At 42.5% G+C, this 17664-nt stretch overlaps 1 protein-coding gene across 1 annotated transcript in view; it reads left to right on the top strand.

Annotated features, from left to right (window-relative positions):
• The window catches only part of PIK3C2G (phosphatidylinositol-4-phosphate 3-kinase catalytic subunit type 2 gamma), a gene marked incomplete at both ends in the record, with an annotated part of 213796 nt that overhangs the window by 21087 nt on the left and 175045 nt on the right, over positions 1-17664 (top strand). The window contains 2 exons of the mRNA XM_084302863.1: positions 1597-1699; positions 8509-8579. Of these exons, the coding sequence (XP_084158989.1) occupies positions 1597-1699; positions 8509-8579 (174 nt within the window). The remainder of the gene's footprint in view (positions 1-1596; positions 1700-8508; positions 8580-17664) is intronic.

The raw sequence follows: 17664 nt of genomic DNA, 5'->3' as shown, positions 1-17664 counted from the left end.
TATTTATACACACTGATGAGATCCCCTCTCAGTCTTCTTTTCTGCAGGCTGAAGAGACCCAGGTCTCTCAGCCTTTCCTCATAAGGAAGATGCTCCAGGCCCCGTATCATCTTTGTGGCTCTCCACTGGGCTCTTTCCAGGAGATCCCTGTCTTTTTTGTACTGGGGAGCCCAGAACTGGACACAGTACTCCAGGTGAGGCCTGACCAGGGCAGAGTAGAGGGAGAGGATCACCTCCCTTGACCTGCTGGACACGCATGCCAGGATCCCATTGGCCCTCTTGGCCACAAGGGCACAGTGCTGGCTCATGGTCAACCTGTCATCCACCAGGACCCCCAGGTCCTTCTCTGCAGATCTCCTCTCCAGCAGGTCGTCCCCCAGCCTGTACTGATATGTCCAGTTGTTCCTTCCTAGGTGTAGGACTCTACACTTGCTCTTACATGTATTAAACCTCATTTGGTTTCTTCCTGCCTAAATACAGTTTACATCTGAATTCTGAGTTTTCCACAGCACTTGAAAAGAATCCTCTTTCTTTCCTTCATGGCCCAGAGAGTTATGAAACAACTATAAGACTGTATAAATATGGAACATCCCTTTTGGCACTCTTGTGTCTGGAGACTTGAAAGAAGCAACATGAATCTAATTGAACATGCACTAGAGTTAGCTTGTTTTGGAGATGAACTTGCCTTTGCAAAAATCAGTATCATTTTTCACAGCCATTAATTCCAAAGGATTTTTTTTTTCTTAATGTAAAAATATGTTTCCCTTAACACTGAAATTATTTTTGCATTATTCCACATGATTAAAACAAGAAAAGGAAGGTAAAGTTTGAAATGATTTTTGATCCAAGAAATTTTGAGTGGTAAACTAAAGCTGTATTATCACTCTTGGCAACTTCTCAGTTATAAGTGGGTTAGAAGCTGCTCTGAAGAGGCAGATAAGAATAAGGAACTCCCCTGCCATGGGAAGCTAGTGCATCCTTGACCAGCAGAGTAGTTTGTAGGAACCACTCCAGCTGATAGAGTAGAGGTCTATGTCTGACCTTGGCTGGCATGTGATTTGAGGCAGTGGAAGACTGACTCACAGGTTCTTTTACCATCTTTAAGTGAGTTACACAGGATGAAAACTTTGATTTCTTTGAGAATCAAGGGGCAGCTGTCTTAATGTATATGATTTTCAATCTTATGGTTAATATTTGATTTTCAGAATGGGTATCAAATGCTGCAAGTCATCCTACAGTGATGCATCCATGCTTGGTGTACTTGCACTAATTTGGCATTGAAGAATACATTGACAGTCTCAAGATTTGGGAGCACATACAGTTTGTTTCTCTGTTTCATTGCTGTTCTGTTACAGAACTTAACGGTCAAAGTTACAATCAAGAGATGATTCTTAAGTCGTTTCACAAGAAATCAACCCAGGACCAGACCCCATCAGTTTGCACAGATGTAGATACCAAGCTCAGTTTTTATATTATTCGGTTTGCTTTGCACTGATAATTTATTCCACAAGTGCTTTTAAGAGAAGGAGAGAGGTAGAATAAAATGGGAAATGATATGTAGAGATAATCATTTGTTTTTTTCTCCCCAAATTGTAGTAATTGTACTTTGGGCAGCCATGAGAGTCTTCGCAAGTCAACCACCTGCATTCAACTTCGGCTACACATCACCACAAATTTGAAACAAAGTTTGGCTCGAACGGTATGTCTTTTCTTCCTCCACTTTCTTTCAGCATGTCTGAAGGAATAAAATTCCACCAACCCTTTTATGTAGCAACCTGCAGTAATAATCAAAGAGATTATTTGCTTTCCTGAGTATGCATATATTATTGCTGAACTCTAGTTAAAACGTACAGGGAAATCTCTCTGCTTTGCTCCTGTGCTTATATCTAGTATGTCACTGTAGAGAACACGCAACTGAAAAAGATGAAAGGCCACCTGTATAGAAATAATCATTTTTATTAGACTTTAATGTTGATAATGATTTCAGTTTGTCAATGAAGTGTTTGTTGGTAGTGATGGTGGTTTTTATTGGACTGTCTCTATATAAATATGACTAGGCGAAAACCACTCAAAGTATTGTCTAAAATGAATCATATCTGTATTTTCGTCACTATCACTGAAAACCAAGGCAGGCTGATAAAAGCCAGAATCTCAGTGTGTTTGTGCATGTGTGAGATGCCTTAGAACATGTGTGTGTGTCTATACACATGCATACATCCTTAGAGAAAATATTTTTTCATCAGCTTAAAATCAGATACATTTCTATTCAGATTATTTGATATTAAGCAACCTTTCCAACAGATTACTGAGCTTTAATAACCTTGACCTATGGTAATAAATGTGAGCTTTATTCCCAGTGGACCACCTTGAATTACCTCTAACACAAAGTTTTCAGTAGGGCATAAACTTTGATGTTCTGGGCAGTGTTCACTGGCAGTGTGTTGATGCTCTTCACAGATGCCTTTGTATAGGTATGCTATCAAACTAGGTCTGTCAAAATATGGGTCAGGTGACACATTTCTGACAAAAAAGAATAGGGGTGTTCATTTCATTTCTGCTGTGTTACCATAAGTAACATCAAGTTCAATATAACATTATTATATGAAGCACTAAGAGAGGAATATAGTAAGGCCAAACTTTTTTTTTTTTTTTTCTGTTTAACATCTCAACTATTCTACAGATAAAAGCAGAATAATCCCATGCTAACTGGTACAGCTATGACTTAATTTATTGACACTTCACTGCTAATATTATTCATTTATGTGTTCTTAAGAAAACCTTGATTCTTCTTGGTGTAGCATTGTTCAAAATAAAGTAATATGAGTAAGCACAGAAGTTTTCATCACTAGGTCACTTCTTCAAAAATAATTCAGATCAATGAATTTCCAAATACTTGCTCTCAGTCTAGAGTGAGTGAGTGAATTGATGTCTTCAGAAGGGAGTGAGCAAGCGTCTCTCTCATGTTCATTTTCACCTTATCCCCATATTGCAGCAGCAAAAATAACATCTAGAGATCTTTGGAATGAGCATTGTCTTGGGAAATTATCTGTGATACCTTGCTGTCATTTGACTGTTGTTGAGATCAAGGCAGGAATCACTGTGTAATTTTCATTGTCTAGATTAACCAGACAATGAGCTTAGATGGTGGTTATAGTCCTTTTTGGTTTAAAACATATGACAATGCATCCTGTGTTAAGAGATGGGAAAACTTTTTTCTGTATAGCAGAAAGAAAGATGGGCTTGAGAAGAGTGAAGTAATAGTGATTAAATACAATTATGGATATGCCTAAGTGTATGTAATGGTTGAAAGGTCATTTACATCTTTTAGGTCATCACCTCTGTTAAATGGAATATTATATTACAGGCCCTTCTGCTGGGCAGCTACGAGTTTCCAGTGTTTTCTGTGTGAGAATTAAGTGACATAAATTAGAAGTTTGATACATGGTCATTTTGCCACTTATATGCATACAGCATGTGCTGAAGGTATTTTTTACACTAACATACTGAAAAGAGGGAGCCTCGGACAACTCACCAGCAATCCCTTCAAACTTGTGAGCCAATGACTGGGTCTCTACAAGATACTCTGTCTTCAATTAAAAGCAAAAAAAAAACCAACCAAACAACCAACCAAACAAACAAAACAACAACAAGGGGGAGCAAATGAAATTATTTGCTTTTGAGCATGATGATACATACAGGGTTCTCTTCTGAGACTTAAAATCTTGCTTGTGTGCTAAGAAAGCAAAACACTATACCAACACCATCTGGAGACTGCCTTCATAATAATTGTTGCTGATGTTACGCTGTTGAAATCAGGATGCGTATTTAAAAATATATGTCTGTATATGCAAATAGGTATTATTTCACTATTAATCTTAATAACCAATATAAGTGGATGCTTATAAGCAATGTGCAATTTATTTTTAAGCTAGAAAATTTATAAACTTTGGCCAGTAACCATTTGAAATTCTTTTATAAATTCAGCTGAAAAGCATTTTTAAGGTGAATATTTGCTTGCTTTCATTTTATGCGGAGCTGACTTTCCGTGTTATGATGTATTAAGAAAAAGTAAATTGTCTTGAACTGAGCAGTCAAAAGCAAGAAATTTGTCCTTGGGCATTACTTGGAATCACAGGCTTTTCATCCAAAGGATGACCTTTAGTTTATATTTGTTTGCTTGTTTTACAGTCATGAGATTTACAGTATTAACACTCAAAAAAACCTCATTTAAGACACGCATCTTCAAGATGCCAGATTCCTACTCAACTTTCAAATAGAGCTTATAAAGCATAAGGTTATATTATTGATATTATAGAAACATATTGAAGCCCAATTTTATTCCACATAAACAAAGAGCTTTTCTTGACAGCAGTGGGAAATTCTGCACCTTGTAGATTTATTTTCCACATGTTGAAATCTTGTGAATTAAAATGAATGTGGAGAAAATCCAATGTTCTCTTGTCAAATGATGGTCCAGTATCCATGGGTTACAATACTCTGAATAATGAGTGCTAGATTTGTTTTCACTCCATATCTCTCCTATTCAGTATTTTATCCTAGCTGGTCTCTAAGAGACAACCCTTAAGCAGGACCTCCATAAGTTGCAGTGGGTCACAAATGTTAACTTCCTGGTGTCTGGGGGATGTTTAGGAAGTACAGTGGGATAGCATAGAAGCAGAAAAATTTATCTAGATACCATTTCCAGAGAGTGCTCTGCCTATTTAAGAGACTCATTTCTTCAGAGCTGTCCCCAGATCCTTATTGTCCATGTAAAGCATAAATCTTTCCAGGAAAGAGTCAGCAAAGAACGTTTACAGATTTCTAACAAAAGTCTCACTTGTTTCCAGAAAGGAATTGATAGGCTAAAAACAGCCAGCACATGATACTTCCTGAAAGTTCAAAAATATATTTATTTTCATATATACCAGTGTTACTGGTGTTAATGTTTTACCAGATGTAATGAGTTGTGTGAACAGTCAAAGCATAAGCTGAGAAAAGTGAAGTCAGTGCTTCATCACAAGTAGGATTTTTTCCATTATCTACATGTTTGCATCTTTTTAGACGGACAATGTACAACCTCAGATAGAATGGAGCCATTTCCTTGTGTTTAAGTATCCCTTGAAATTGTGCTACTGTAAAATGCTTCATGTCCTATTAATATGTTCAAAGTCTTTTTCATCTCTGTTGAAGTTTGACAGGTCTAAATGAGGATTAATATACAGCAATGCATTGTGGAGGTCTGGAGTAGAGACTGAGCAGCTCCTGACATTTCACATTTGGAAATAGTTACAATTACCACATAGAATGATCATGAGCAAACAAAAAAAAATAGTCTTTCAAGCATTATTTCAGGCAGGTAACAAGCTTGGAAGACAAACTAGCAGTGTTCAGGCCATTAGAAAATATTTATTGTTGCAACGGATTTGTGGAACTGTAATTAATAATGCACAATAGGGTTTAACAAGAAAGGGTGACATCTTAAGATGTGTTCAAGTGAATTATTGATCACTCCTTTATGATAACTGACACAGCTGTGAAAACTTCAGGCCATGAAGTTACTTCAGGCTACTAATAATAGCAAAGAACGTGAACAGCTCTTGAGCTGGCATAAGTCATAGACCAGAAGTTTTCCTCCAGCTCCAGGGCATGCCTGTGACAGAGCACTCATATCAGAAGGTGTTCTGCTTGTGTTCTGCTGGGGCACCACCAGCAGATCTGTCAGGACAAGATAAAACCCAACAGAGTAGACACGTCCTATGGTGCACTGCAGGCTACAGTATTTCCTTTTGCTCTGGACCCAACCTCGTAGATTTCTCTGGATGTGTGAAGACCTGCTCTTCCACACTAAACTCCAGAACCTGAGGTAGTCTACGCAGAGCTCACAAATTCAATTCTGTTGTTATTGTTGTTTTTCTCTGGAGCTTGCAGCTCTGGTGGTTGTAAAATGTATTTGAATGTCACAGGTTTAAAGGCAATTTAAAAATAAATAAATTTTCCTCCCTTAGAATTCATATAAAAATATGGGAAGGTAATGTGTTTTCTTTAAAGGCATAAACGTTGAGACTTTTAAGATGCAATAAAGCTTTCCTGATCCATCTTATGTATATCTGCAACTACTGTTTAATTTCGTTAGTTAATCTGTGCTTACTCTTGGGGAGAATTTGACCTGTGATCTGCAGGATCCTTCAGAATGTTGAACTTCGGAATATGTTACTTTATAGAAATCTCTATTAACATTTTAATTTAACTAATATCACAGAAGCATATTCATAACTTGACAGCCTTCTATATAATAATCTTCCATATGTATTCTTGGAGAAAAGGAGGCTCAGGAGGCTCAGGGGCGACCTTATTGCTCTCTACAGATACCTTAAAGGAGGCTGTAGCGAGGTGGGGGTTGGTCTGTTCTCCCACGTGCCTGGTGACAGGACGAGGGGGAATGGGCTTAAGTTGCACCAGGGGAGTTTTAGGTTGGATGTTAGGAAGAACTTCTTTACTGAAAGGGTTGTTAGACATTGGAACAGGCTGCCCAGGGAAGTGGTGGAGTCACCATCCCTGGAAGTCTCCAAAAGACGTTTAGATGTAGAGCTTAGGGATATGGTTTAGTGGGGACTGCTAGCATTAGGTCAGAGGTTGGACTCGATGATCTTGAGGTCTCTTCCAACCTAGAAATTCTGTGATTCTGTGATTCTGTATTTAGGTACTAAATAATTTCATTACACTCATCTTTTTGCCACAGACCATTAGATCTCCTAAAGCTTTTGGCTCAAATCAATCATGTATCTGCTTTCTCTCTGAGCTTCAGGGCTCCCTCTGTTCAGTCTGTGTTATATTTTTTCCAAGCTTATCCCTCCCTGTCCTCTAGTCTTTGCAATGTATGAGAGCAAGGAGGAAGTTTGTTATTTCTCAGTCTTGATCAGTATCTCCAGCCTCGTCGATCACTCAGTTCAGATGTGCTGTGCTTTTTGTAAGATCTCCAAAGGTGATAGTGTGACAGATAAGCATGCAGTGACATTATAAAAATGCAGAGTAGATTTTGCTGAATATGTACACTACTCATCTGTAGAATAACAAGACTTTTTTTAAAAAATGGAGTATCATTTCCTGAGAGTCAAGATGCATATGATTGCCTATTGTTCTGTGTAGAAGTAGCAAATACAAATCACATTAGAGAATGCAACAATTGAGTATTTGGAGTTAACTTCTTTCCTGGAATAGGAAGGTAGCACTACGGAGTATTCTCAAGGCCCAGGATGTTACACCAGTCCTCTAACATGCATTTAAGTGGCCTAATAGCTATTAGAGATAAGAGCCTCCAAACCTCTGTGTAGGTAAGGGCAAAAGACAGTTTTGAGTAGTGAGCAAGAAGTGCAGTTACTAGGTCAGAGCCCTGCACAGTGCCATTAGTGCTGCACTCAGGAAGATGGTACACATAAGCTATTTGTGCATGTCTTGCAATCATATTTGTAGGAACGTTTCTGTGAGGTTCAGAGGCAGATTTTGAAATCAGCTGAGAGACTGTCTATTCCCAGATGCATCCTGTTCCCTAACCCCCAGATACTTACCCTGTCTTCTCCCCTGTAAAAATTTAACTCTTTCACATTACTACACTGAGATCAGCAACACAAGTGTTTGCATATGATCAAATACCAAGACAAAGCGCAGCTTAGAGCTTAGGTCCAAGCATGTACATTTGAGGTTTAATACATGAGAATGTTTTTCTTACCTTCACCCCCTTCTTCATATGTTTAATTCATCTTCAACTTATTGCTACTATGTGATAAAACAGATAGTAACACTCCAGATGGAACTTCTTTGCAGCACATCTGTAAAATATCTAGCTTAGATCATGCTATTTAAATGGTACTATTACTAAATGTTTACATAGCAATCTAAAGCAGAATTTATGTGAATTTATCCATATTGAGCTTTCCACCACTAGATGCCTCTAAGCTGTTTCTGTTTTCTTATATGATTCTTCTCTCTCTCACCCCTCCCAAAGTTATATTTGTTCACAACTATTATTCCTTTGTAATCCAAGACCAGTGAATTTGGGGTCATGCTTGTCACAAGCTTTTCAGTAACTTTCCTCTGTGTGTTACAGGGATCTGGGCTCAATCACAAGTCAAAGAAAGGTCAGGTTTTTCAGGACATGGTGGTGGCCTGATACACTGGCAATACAAGTCTGGCATGGGCTGAGCTGCCTATGTGTACATCAGAGGGAAAAATATCTGTGGGGCTGGAGGAGAGAGTACATCTGAAGAGAAACAGGTTTGTTCAGCAGAATGTGTCAAGGCGAATTCACAGAATTGTTCAGTACAGGCTGGTGTAATATCAGAGAGCTACCAAATAAAATCTCCTGAAAAACCAATGTATACCGTAAGGAAGGAGTTCCTGAAACAACACGAACTTGGAACAATAGGACTTTGGAAAATACCAAGCAAATCTGTCTAATGTACATTCTTCCTGTCATAATATTATACCTCATTATATACTTCTCTTCTACAGTACGAGGATGACCAAAGACAGTTCAGTGTGAATCAGCTGTTAGAATATACTTGTGCTTGGAGACTGACTCGGTAAGAACACTGGTATTTAATAGTATTTCTATTTGTAATTGTTTGTATTGGTAGTGAGCCTCCTGAGCTCAAAAGACAATTCCAAGACCTGCTGGGTACAGGAATGATACCAAAGGGAAAGAAAATTGATATGGTGTTTTAAGACTTTTCTTTTCAGACCTTATTGGTTGCTTAGCAAAAATCTATAATTGTATATAGATCTACCCAGTTCTCACCCTTTCATGTTGGTGAAGGTTTCATTAGAGGTTTCATGTTTCTCAAAGTTTCCCAGGATTAAAGGAACCATAATAATCAAGTGTGTGTTGCTCTGACAGAGAGAATGTTTAAGAGTAAATACTGTAAAAATAATTTACTTTTCATTATCCTTGTGTTTTTTTTTTTTTCAGTTCAGTCAAATTTTGTTTTATTTTTTATTGGGGCTAGCTATAACAGATTTTTAACTTAGTACACAAAGTGTGTCTGACTCTAAATCTAACCTGCCATGGATAAGCAATAAATAAGATAGATTCCTCATTCAACTTTCATTATGTTCCATTTCAAGCACTTAGAAAGAAGTGCTGTTTAATGCTTTTTGTAACATTTTTCATCAATGTGTCATAAAGTACTTTGCCATAGAATCATAGAATCATAGAATATCCTGAGTTGGAAGGGACCCTTAAGGATCATCAAGTCCAACTCTTGACACCGCACAGGTCTACCCAAAAGTTCAGACCATGTGACTAAGTACACAGTCCAATCTCTTCTTAAATTCAGCCAGGCTCGGTGCAGTGACCACTTCCCTGGGGAGCCTGTTCCAGTGTGCAACCACCCTCTCTGTGAAGAACCCCCTCCTGACGTCCAGCCTAAATTTCCCCTGCCTCAGCTTAACCCCGTTCCCGCGGGTCCTGTCACTAGTGTTAATGGAGAAAAGGTCTCCTGCCTCTCGACACCCCCTTACGAGGAAGTTGTAGACTGTGATGAGGTCTCCCCTCAGTCTCCTCTTCTCCAGGCTGAACAGGCCCAGTGACCTCAGCCGTTCCTCGTACGTCTTCCCCTCCAGGCCTTTCACCATCTTCGTAGCCCTCCTCTGGACACTTTCCAACAGTTTCATGTCCTTTTTATACTGTGGTGCCCAGAACTGCACACAGTACTCGAGGCGAGGCCGCACCAGCGCAGAGTAGAGCGGGACAATCACCTCCCTTGACCTACTAGCGATGCCGTGCTTGATGCACCCCAGGACACGGTTGGCCCTCCTGGCTGCCAGGGCACACTGCTGGCTCATATTCAACTTGCTGTCTACCACGACCCCCAGATCCCTCTCTTCCAGGCTGCTCTCCAGCGTCTCATCGCCCAGTCTGTACATGCAGCCAGGGTTTCCCCGTCCCAGGTGCAGGACCCGGCACTTGCTCTTATTGAACTTCATGCGGTTGGTGATCGCCCAGCTCTCCAACCTGTCCAGATCCCTCTGTAAGGCCTTTACGCCCTCATTTGAGTCCACAACTCCTCCAAGTTTGGTGTCATCAGCAAACTTGCTCAAAATACCCTCTATTCCTACATCCAGATCGTTTATAAAAATATTGAAAAGTACCGGCCCTAAAATGGAGCCTTGAGGGACCCCACTGGTGACCGCCCGCCAGCCTGACGCAGCCCCATTTACCATAACCCTTTGGGCCCTGCCCGTTAGCCAATTGCTCACCCATCGTATGATGTTTTTATTTAGCTGTATGGTGGACATTTTGTCCAGTAGGATCCTATGGGAAACCGTGTCAAAAGCCTTGCTGAAGTCCAAAAAAATCACATCAGCTGGTTTCCCTTGGTCCACCATACGGGTGATCTTATCATAAAAGGAAATCAGGTTAGTTAGGCAGGACCTACCCTTCACAAACCCATGCTGGCTGGGACCAATGACTGCTCTGTCCCCCAGGTGCGCCTCAATAAGTCCGAGAACCATCTTCTCCATGATTTTACCAGGCACTGACGTGAGACTGACAGGCCTGTAATTGCTAGGGTCTTCTTTCTGACCCTTCTTGAAAATTGGCACAACATTTGCCAGCTTCCAGTCTACCGGGACCTCTCCAAATTCCCAGGATCGTTGAAAAATAATTGAAAGAGGTTCCGCGATGACATCCGCCAGCTCTTTCAGCACCCGGGGATGAATCCCATCCGGACCCATGGACTTGTAGGGATCCAGGTGGAGTAGCAAATCCCGCACACGTTCAGGGTCAGTTGGGAGTTTGTCATCCCCACCGTCCCGGTCCTCCAGCTCAGGGCACCCTCGGTCCCGAAGCCCATCATCGGCATTGAAGACAGAGGCAAAGAAGGCGTTAAGCGTCTCTGCTTTGCCTATGTCATCGTCTGTGAGGAGACCTTCCCTATCAAGGAGCGGCCCTATGTATTCTTTAGTTCTCCTTTTTCCATTTACATATCTAAAAAAACCCTTTTTATTTTCTCTCACAGACACAGCCAGCTTCAACTCTAGCTGTGCTTTGGCCACTCGAACTTTCTCCCTACAAACACGAACAGCATCCCTGTATTCTTTCCATGACGCCTGGCCCTCCTTCCAGTAGCAAAACACTCTCTGTTTCCGCCTAATCTCCATTAGAACATTCCTGGTCAGCCACGCCGGCCTCCTTCCCCGCCTGCCTGACTTGCGATATTTTGGAATTGCCTGATCTTGTGCTTCTAGGAGGCATCGCTTAAAGAGTGACCAGCACTGGTGGACATCGAGGCCTTCAAGAGCAGTTTCCCAGGGGACCTTGCTGACTAGTTCCCTGAGCAGCCTGAAGTCCGCTTTCCCCATATCTAGGGATGAGGTTTTGGTGGCACTTTTCCTTCTGTCACCATAAATATTGAACTCAACCACTTCATGGTCGCTATGGCCGAGGCGGCCACCAATCACCACATCTCCCACCAGACCCTCTCTGTTTACTAGCAACAGGTCTAGGAGGGCACCTTTCCTACTTGGCTCCGTTAGCACCTGCACCAAGAAGTTATCATCTAGGTGCTTCATGAACCTCCTGGACTTGCTTGTTTCAGCTGTGTGGCACTCCCAGTTAACGTCTGGCAAGTTGAAGTCCCCCATAAGGACAAGGGGAGTTAATCTCGAGGCCTCTCTTAGTTCTGTAAAGAATAATTTATCGGCGCTATCGTCCTGGCCAGGCGGTCTGTAATAGACTCCCACAACGACATCCCCTTTATTCGTTCGTCCCTTGATCCTTACCCAGAGGCTCTCAACTTTGCCATCGCCGACCTGAAGTTCCACACAGTCCAGCCCCTGCTTCACATACATCGCCACCCCACCACCTCGCCTTCCCTGCCTGTCCCTCCTGAAGAGCCTGTAACCATCTATCGCAACACCCCAGTCACAGGACTCGTCCCACCAGGTTTCGCTTATGCCGATGATGTCGTAGTTGCGGGACTGGGCCAGGACTTCTAGCTCATCTATTTTATTCCTCATACTGCGTGCGTTCGTGTAAAAGCATTTCAAGTGCGTCTCCTTACACTCAGCACCTTGTGGAGCTGACCGAAGGACCTCACTGGCACACAGCCCCTCTGATTCTAGCGTACCATCCCTTAGGTCTTCACCGGCGCGCCTGGTTTTAGCCCCTTCCCCCTTCGACTCTAGTTTAAAGCCCTATCTATCAGCCCTGCCAACTCCTGACCAAAGATCCTTACCCCTCTCCGAGAGAGGCGCATCCCATCTGGTGCCATCAGGCCCGGTGTAGCGTAGACCTTCCCATGATCAAAGAAACCGAAATTCTGCCGGTCACACCAGTCACGAAGCCACGAGTTTATGTGAACAGTACGTCTTTCAGCTTCGATCCCCCCTATCGGAAGGACAGAGGCAAACACCACCTGCGCCCCTGATCCTCTAAGTAGTCGCCCCAAATCCCTAAAGTCTCTTTTGATCGCCTTTGGACTTCTTGTTGCAACTTCATCGCTACCAGCCTGAAAGACCAGTAGCGGGTAGTAGTCAGTGGGCCGTACCAGGCGCTTGACTTTCTTGGCAAAGTCTCTCACCCGAGCCCCAGGGAGGCAACAGACTTCTCTGCGGGTTGGGTCCGGTCGGCATATCGGTCCCTCTGTCCCTTTCAGGAGGGAGCCCCCCATAACAATAGCCCTTCTTTCTTTTTTGAAGGATGATGTGGCAATGCGACGTGTAGGTCGCATTGTCTTAGGCGCCCCCTCCAACTGGGACGGGTGTTTGTCTACTTTGTCATTTAGATTGTCTTGCTCTAGTCCTTCATATCGATTATTTAAGGGTAGATGAGAAGGTGAGGTGGGCAGAGAGAGGGCTCGCCTACCACCCCGAATAGGCACCTGCCTCCATTCCCCCCCTTGATCTAGGTCTCCTCCCGCTGCCTGGCAGGAGGAGGGAACCTCCGTCTTCTGCGTAACAGGAGACACCTGTGCTGTGGCAGTCTCGTGAGCCTGCCTCAGAGAGGGTAGAGCGCACCTCCACCAGTCAATTTCTCTCTCTGATTCCCTGATGCTCCTGAGCCTGTTCACCTCCTCCCGGAGCTCCGCTACCTGGCTGAGCAGTTCTTCAACCTGGGCACACCTCCCACAGGCATACCCACCACTGCTGTCGGAGACCGACAGAAGGCTGGGGCACACTCTGCAGCCCAGGACCTGGACGGCTGCGTGTTTCCCCGAGCCCTCCGTCTGAGTAGCCACGCTGGTGACCGTGGCTGGAGATGCTGCACGAGATGCGGAGGCCACGGTTTTCTGCCTGGTCGATACCATGGTCAGGTTCTACGCAAGCAGGTTGCAAGCACCGAAGGGAGAGGCAGCTGCAAAAGAGCGACGATGGGCCCCCCGCTCGCCCTGCCCGCGCGAACTGCCGCGCAAACTGCCACGCCCTTCGACGTGCCACGCCCTGTTTGCCCGTCCTGTTCACCGTGCTCCTGGTCGCTCGCGCTCCCTAGGGGCAACTTTTAAACAGCCAGGGAGGGGGCGCTGCTGGCTCCGCCCTCGCCTCGTCAGCCTCCCTCGCGAGCACAGCCGGGTCCCGGCGGCTCCCCCGAGTGGCCTCGATGCCGGACAAAAAGCCCTGCCCGCCTCGGTCCCCTGCTCCGCTGCAGAACACGTCTGCCCCGGAGCCGATCGCCTCAGCAAATGGCTCTAAAACGGTGGCAACGCCTGATTTAAATAGCCCGCCACTGACGTTGCTGGCTCCGCCCTCGCCTCGTCAGCCTCCCTCGCGAGCACAGCCGGGTCCCGGCGGCTCCCCCGAGTGGCCTCGATGCCGGACAAAAAGCCCTGCCCGCCTCAGTCCCCTGCTCCGCTGCAGAACACGTCTGCCCCGGAGCCGATCGCCTCAGCAAAAAACATTTTTCATCAATGTGTCATAAAGTACTTTGCCAAGGAAGCTAGATGCCACACCTGTCATTTAGCAGATGGAGGAGAAACAGAGAGGTTGTGAGTTGTTCAAGGAGAATGTCTGGTGCTTATTGAGGATCCATCTGCTTTCCTAGGAGCATGGCTCAAATTTTCATTCTGGTCCTTGTAGAGAGATCAAACTTATCATACAGTCTATATATACACCACTTATTCACTGTTTTGTTTCTTGTGATGTAAATTGTGTGGACTTTTTCATTGCAAAGAGAGTCTTCAGAAGGGATATGTGAGAAAAGATGTTGAGTTGCAAAACTCCTCAAGATTTCCTTTGATGCTGTAGGGCAATGAATAACTGATAGCATGGGCAATAAATACATTCTTCAACCACAAGTTCAGTAAGTATTGAAAAAGTAGAAGCATGAGCTGTGATAGATTGCTCTTTTCTGCTTGTCCCATTTGTTGTTCATGGGTGGGGAAAAATAATTTTCCAGCAGTGGTGACCCAGAATGATCTGCAGTCAGGACCTGTGCTGTCAACTACATTTCTAACTCAACTGGAAAAAAAAAAAAAAAAGGTGGGGGGGAGTAATATCTAAGTAACAAAAGTTCAAAAGTTTGCTGACCATAATGTGCACAACAACTGCTTGTGATGATCTGTAGAAGGATTTTACAGTATTAAGTCAATCATGTGATAAAATGGCAGATGAAATTTCGAGATGATAAATGTGGATGGGAGGAAAGAGTCTTAAATTCATGTATGAAATGCATAGGCTCCAAGTTGAATTTTACCACCAGGAATGAGTAGTTGGGTTTATAATAAATAGTTCTGAATGTCAGTTTGGTGCACAGTGGTTGCAAATAAGATAAAAACAAATGTTGGGAATTATAAAAGGAATAAAAACAAGAACGACAAAAACAAATATTATGTCACAGGATCAATGTAGGGTATTTGTTTACCTTAAATACTGCTGACAGTTCTGATTCTTCCATTACAAATATGATGTAGTAGAACTTCAAAAAGTGAAGAGAAGGGCAGTAAAGATTCTAAGAGGTATGAAATGCCTTCCATATGAGAAACAAATAAATGACAATATTCTGATAAAGACATAAAAAATCTTGATGTCTTTATCCAGAGAAAGGGATGAAAGATAGGTATTTTTTTTAGATGTGAAGTATATATGAAATTGAGGAGCACAGAAAATGTGCATAGGAAAGGATCATTTACTGCACGTTCCAATGCAAGTATAAAGGAACATGAAGTGAAAGTAGCGCATTCAAAATGGTCAAGAATAGGCATTTCTTTCTATAAGATCTAATGAAGTTATGTCTGGGCACAGTCCAGGTTACCCAGGACTGTGACCAGACTGTTTCTGCGTATCTCCAAGGATGGATGTTCCACAGGCTTGCTGGTCAACCTGTGCCAATGCTCAGTCACCCTCAAAATGCAATAGTGTTTCTTTGTGTTCAGGTGGTACCTCTTCTGTTCCAGTTTGTGTCCATTGCCTCTTGTCCTCTCACTGGGTACTGCTGAAAAGAGACTGGCTTTGCCTTTTTGCACTCTCCTTTTGGGTATTTATACGCATAGATGAAATCTCCTCTCAGCCTTCTTTCCTCTAGACTAAACAGTCCCAGCTCTTTACAACTTTCTCCACATGAGACATGCTTCAATCCCTTGAACATCTTTGGGGCCCTTTATTGAAATCTCTCCAGTATGTCCACCTCTCTCTTATACTAGGGAGCCCAGAATTGGATGTGATACTCCCATTGTGGCCTCACCAGTGCTGAATGGAGGGGAAAGATCACTTTCCTCAACCTGCTGGCAATACTTTGCCTAATGCAGGCCAGGATACTAATTAGATATTTTTTCCCCCTGCAAGGACATATTACTGAGTCATGTTCAGCAGAGTGATGTCCATGAGGACCCCAAGGTCCTTTTCTGCAAAGCTGCTTTCTGGACAGTCAGCTTCCAGCATATATTGATGCATGGAGCTCTTCCTTCCCAGATGCAGAACTTGGCAGAGAAGAAAAAAAGAATGAACTGGAACCTTACTTTTTTTAATCATCAGATTTGCTCTCACAGGCAAATGTGAACAAATAAAAACAGCAGCCCCTACATTGCTTCACTCACTGACTTTCATAGCTTGAAAATTAAACACAATGTAAATTGTGAGTGCATCAGCAGAACTACAGTCCACAGTACCAGAACTGAATTTGGCCCATAGTCACCAACATTGAGGTGCCAGTAACTATAACATGATGGCTAATCTGATCCATGCATTTAGGCAAAACTCAGATAGGCAGCATGGTTGTCAGTGGTCTTTTAGAAAGGAAACCCAGTGCCATCCCACAGTAGGTACTGCTGCCAGGAAAATGAAAAAACTAATGCTGTTAAGTATATGTTATATTTGACCATCTTCTTCTTCCCATATAGACCAGTCAGGAGCCAAGACTAACTCTCCAAAGTTTTTCATATTTTTATTTGTTTTTATTTTCTTTTCAAAGCCTTGCTAAAAAACATCCAAATTTTTCTTTAGTATCAAAGAAACACTGAATGATCATTGGCTGGCATATTTCTGCATAATTCATATTTCTGTTATCATATTTCTGCACAGCTGTCAAAGATGTTAAAGTATTTGGTATGTATTTATAGTAACATGACTATTATTAGTTATCTAGTAGCTGAAGATTCAGGATAACAGTTAGAGGTATCTTGGTCATCTTGTTGCATGTTGTTGGTTTTTTTTTCTGAAATTTTTATGTAAAATTATGACTACTTTATACATATATTTATCTATACAAAATTCTCTAGGGTAGAATCAACTGATGGAAAATATGGGTTCATTTGTTTGTTTGTTTTTGTTTGTTTGTTTTTTAGTTAGTCAGCTAAGCATGCTAGTAAGCATGCTTAACTGTGTGCATCAAGGCAATAGGGTAAGCTTACATGTCCAGAAGTACTTGTGAGCTGGGTAATGGTATGAAAAAGATGTTATGCCTGCAGACTTCATCAAAGCAAAGCAACAACTTGTATTAGCTATGATTTAACAGGATTACAGGAGGAATTGCTAGGCAGCTTCTCAATGCTCAAACTGCCTGGCTAGATAAGGCTAGTGCAGATTGCAAAAAAAAAAAAAAAAAAAAAAAAAGCCACAGAGGCAAAGCCATATGTAGGAGGTGGTGAACAGTAGGCAAGTACAGGGAAATGCACTCTGGTATTACCACAAGGAAGGTCTACCTGATTATTTTTTGTTATTATTATTCTGTGTGACAATTTCAGTGAAATTTCCTCTTCTTTCCTCCTCTTAGCATATGATATATGGTGAAAATCTAGTGACATACCGTACAACCTATACTTTGGACCATAGTTGCAACCCTAAGCTCTGATTGCTGCTAGCCCAGCTTAGGTACATAAGGACTCACACGGTTCCTCCGCAAACAATATTCTGCTTGCTCTGAAGTAATCAAAATACTTTGATGACTGTCAGCTACCAGTCCACAATGCTGAGGAAGTTCCCTCTAATCCTTCTAATGAGAGTGAACCCTAGTAGAAAGGGAATGTGGGACATACAGGAGAGGGAAAAGTGCGAGCAAGAAAGTGACATTTTAACAAAAAAAGAGAACCAAAATAAACAAACAAGTGCAAAATAAACCACCAAAGAAGGAATGTAAATTGAAGATTCCACTTTTCCATAAAAGCACACGTATACTTTAACTAGTATACCTAGTACTGTCAAGGTCTTACAGTATCCAGTTATCAGTGAGTAGGCTGG

This window comes from Netta rufina (assembly GCF_964035555.1).
Source record: "Netta rufina genome assembly, chromosome: 1".
NCBI lineage: Eukaryota > Metazoa > Chordata > Aves > Anseriformes > Anatidae > Netta > Netta rufina.
The sequence above is the reverse complement of the archived record's forward strand: the minus strand, read 5'-3'. Positions and strand labels throughout refer to the sequence as shown.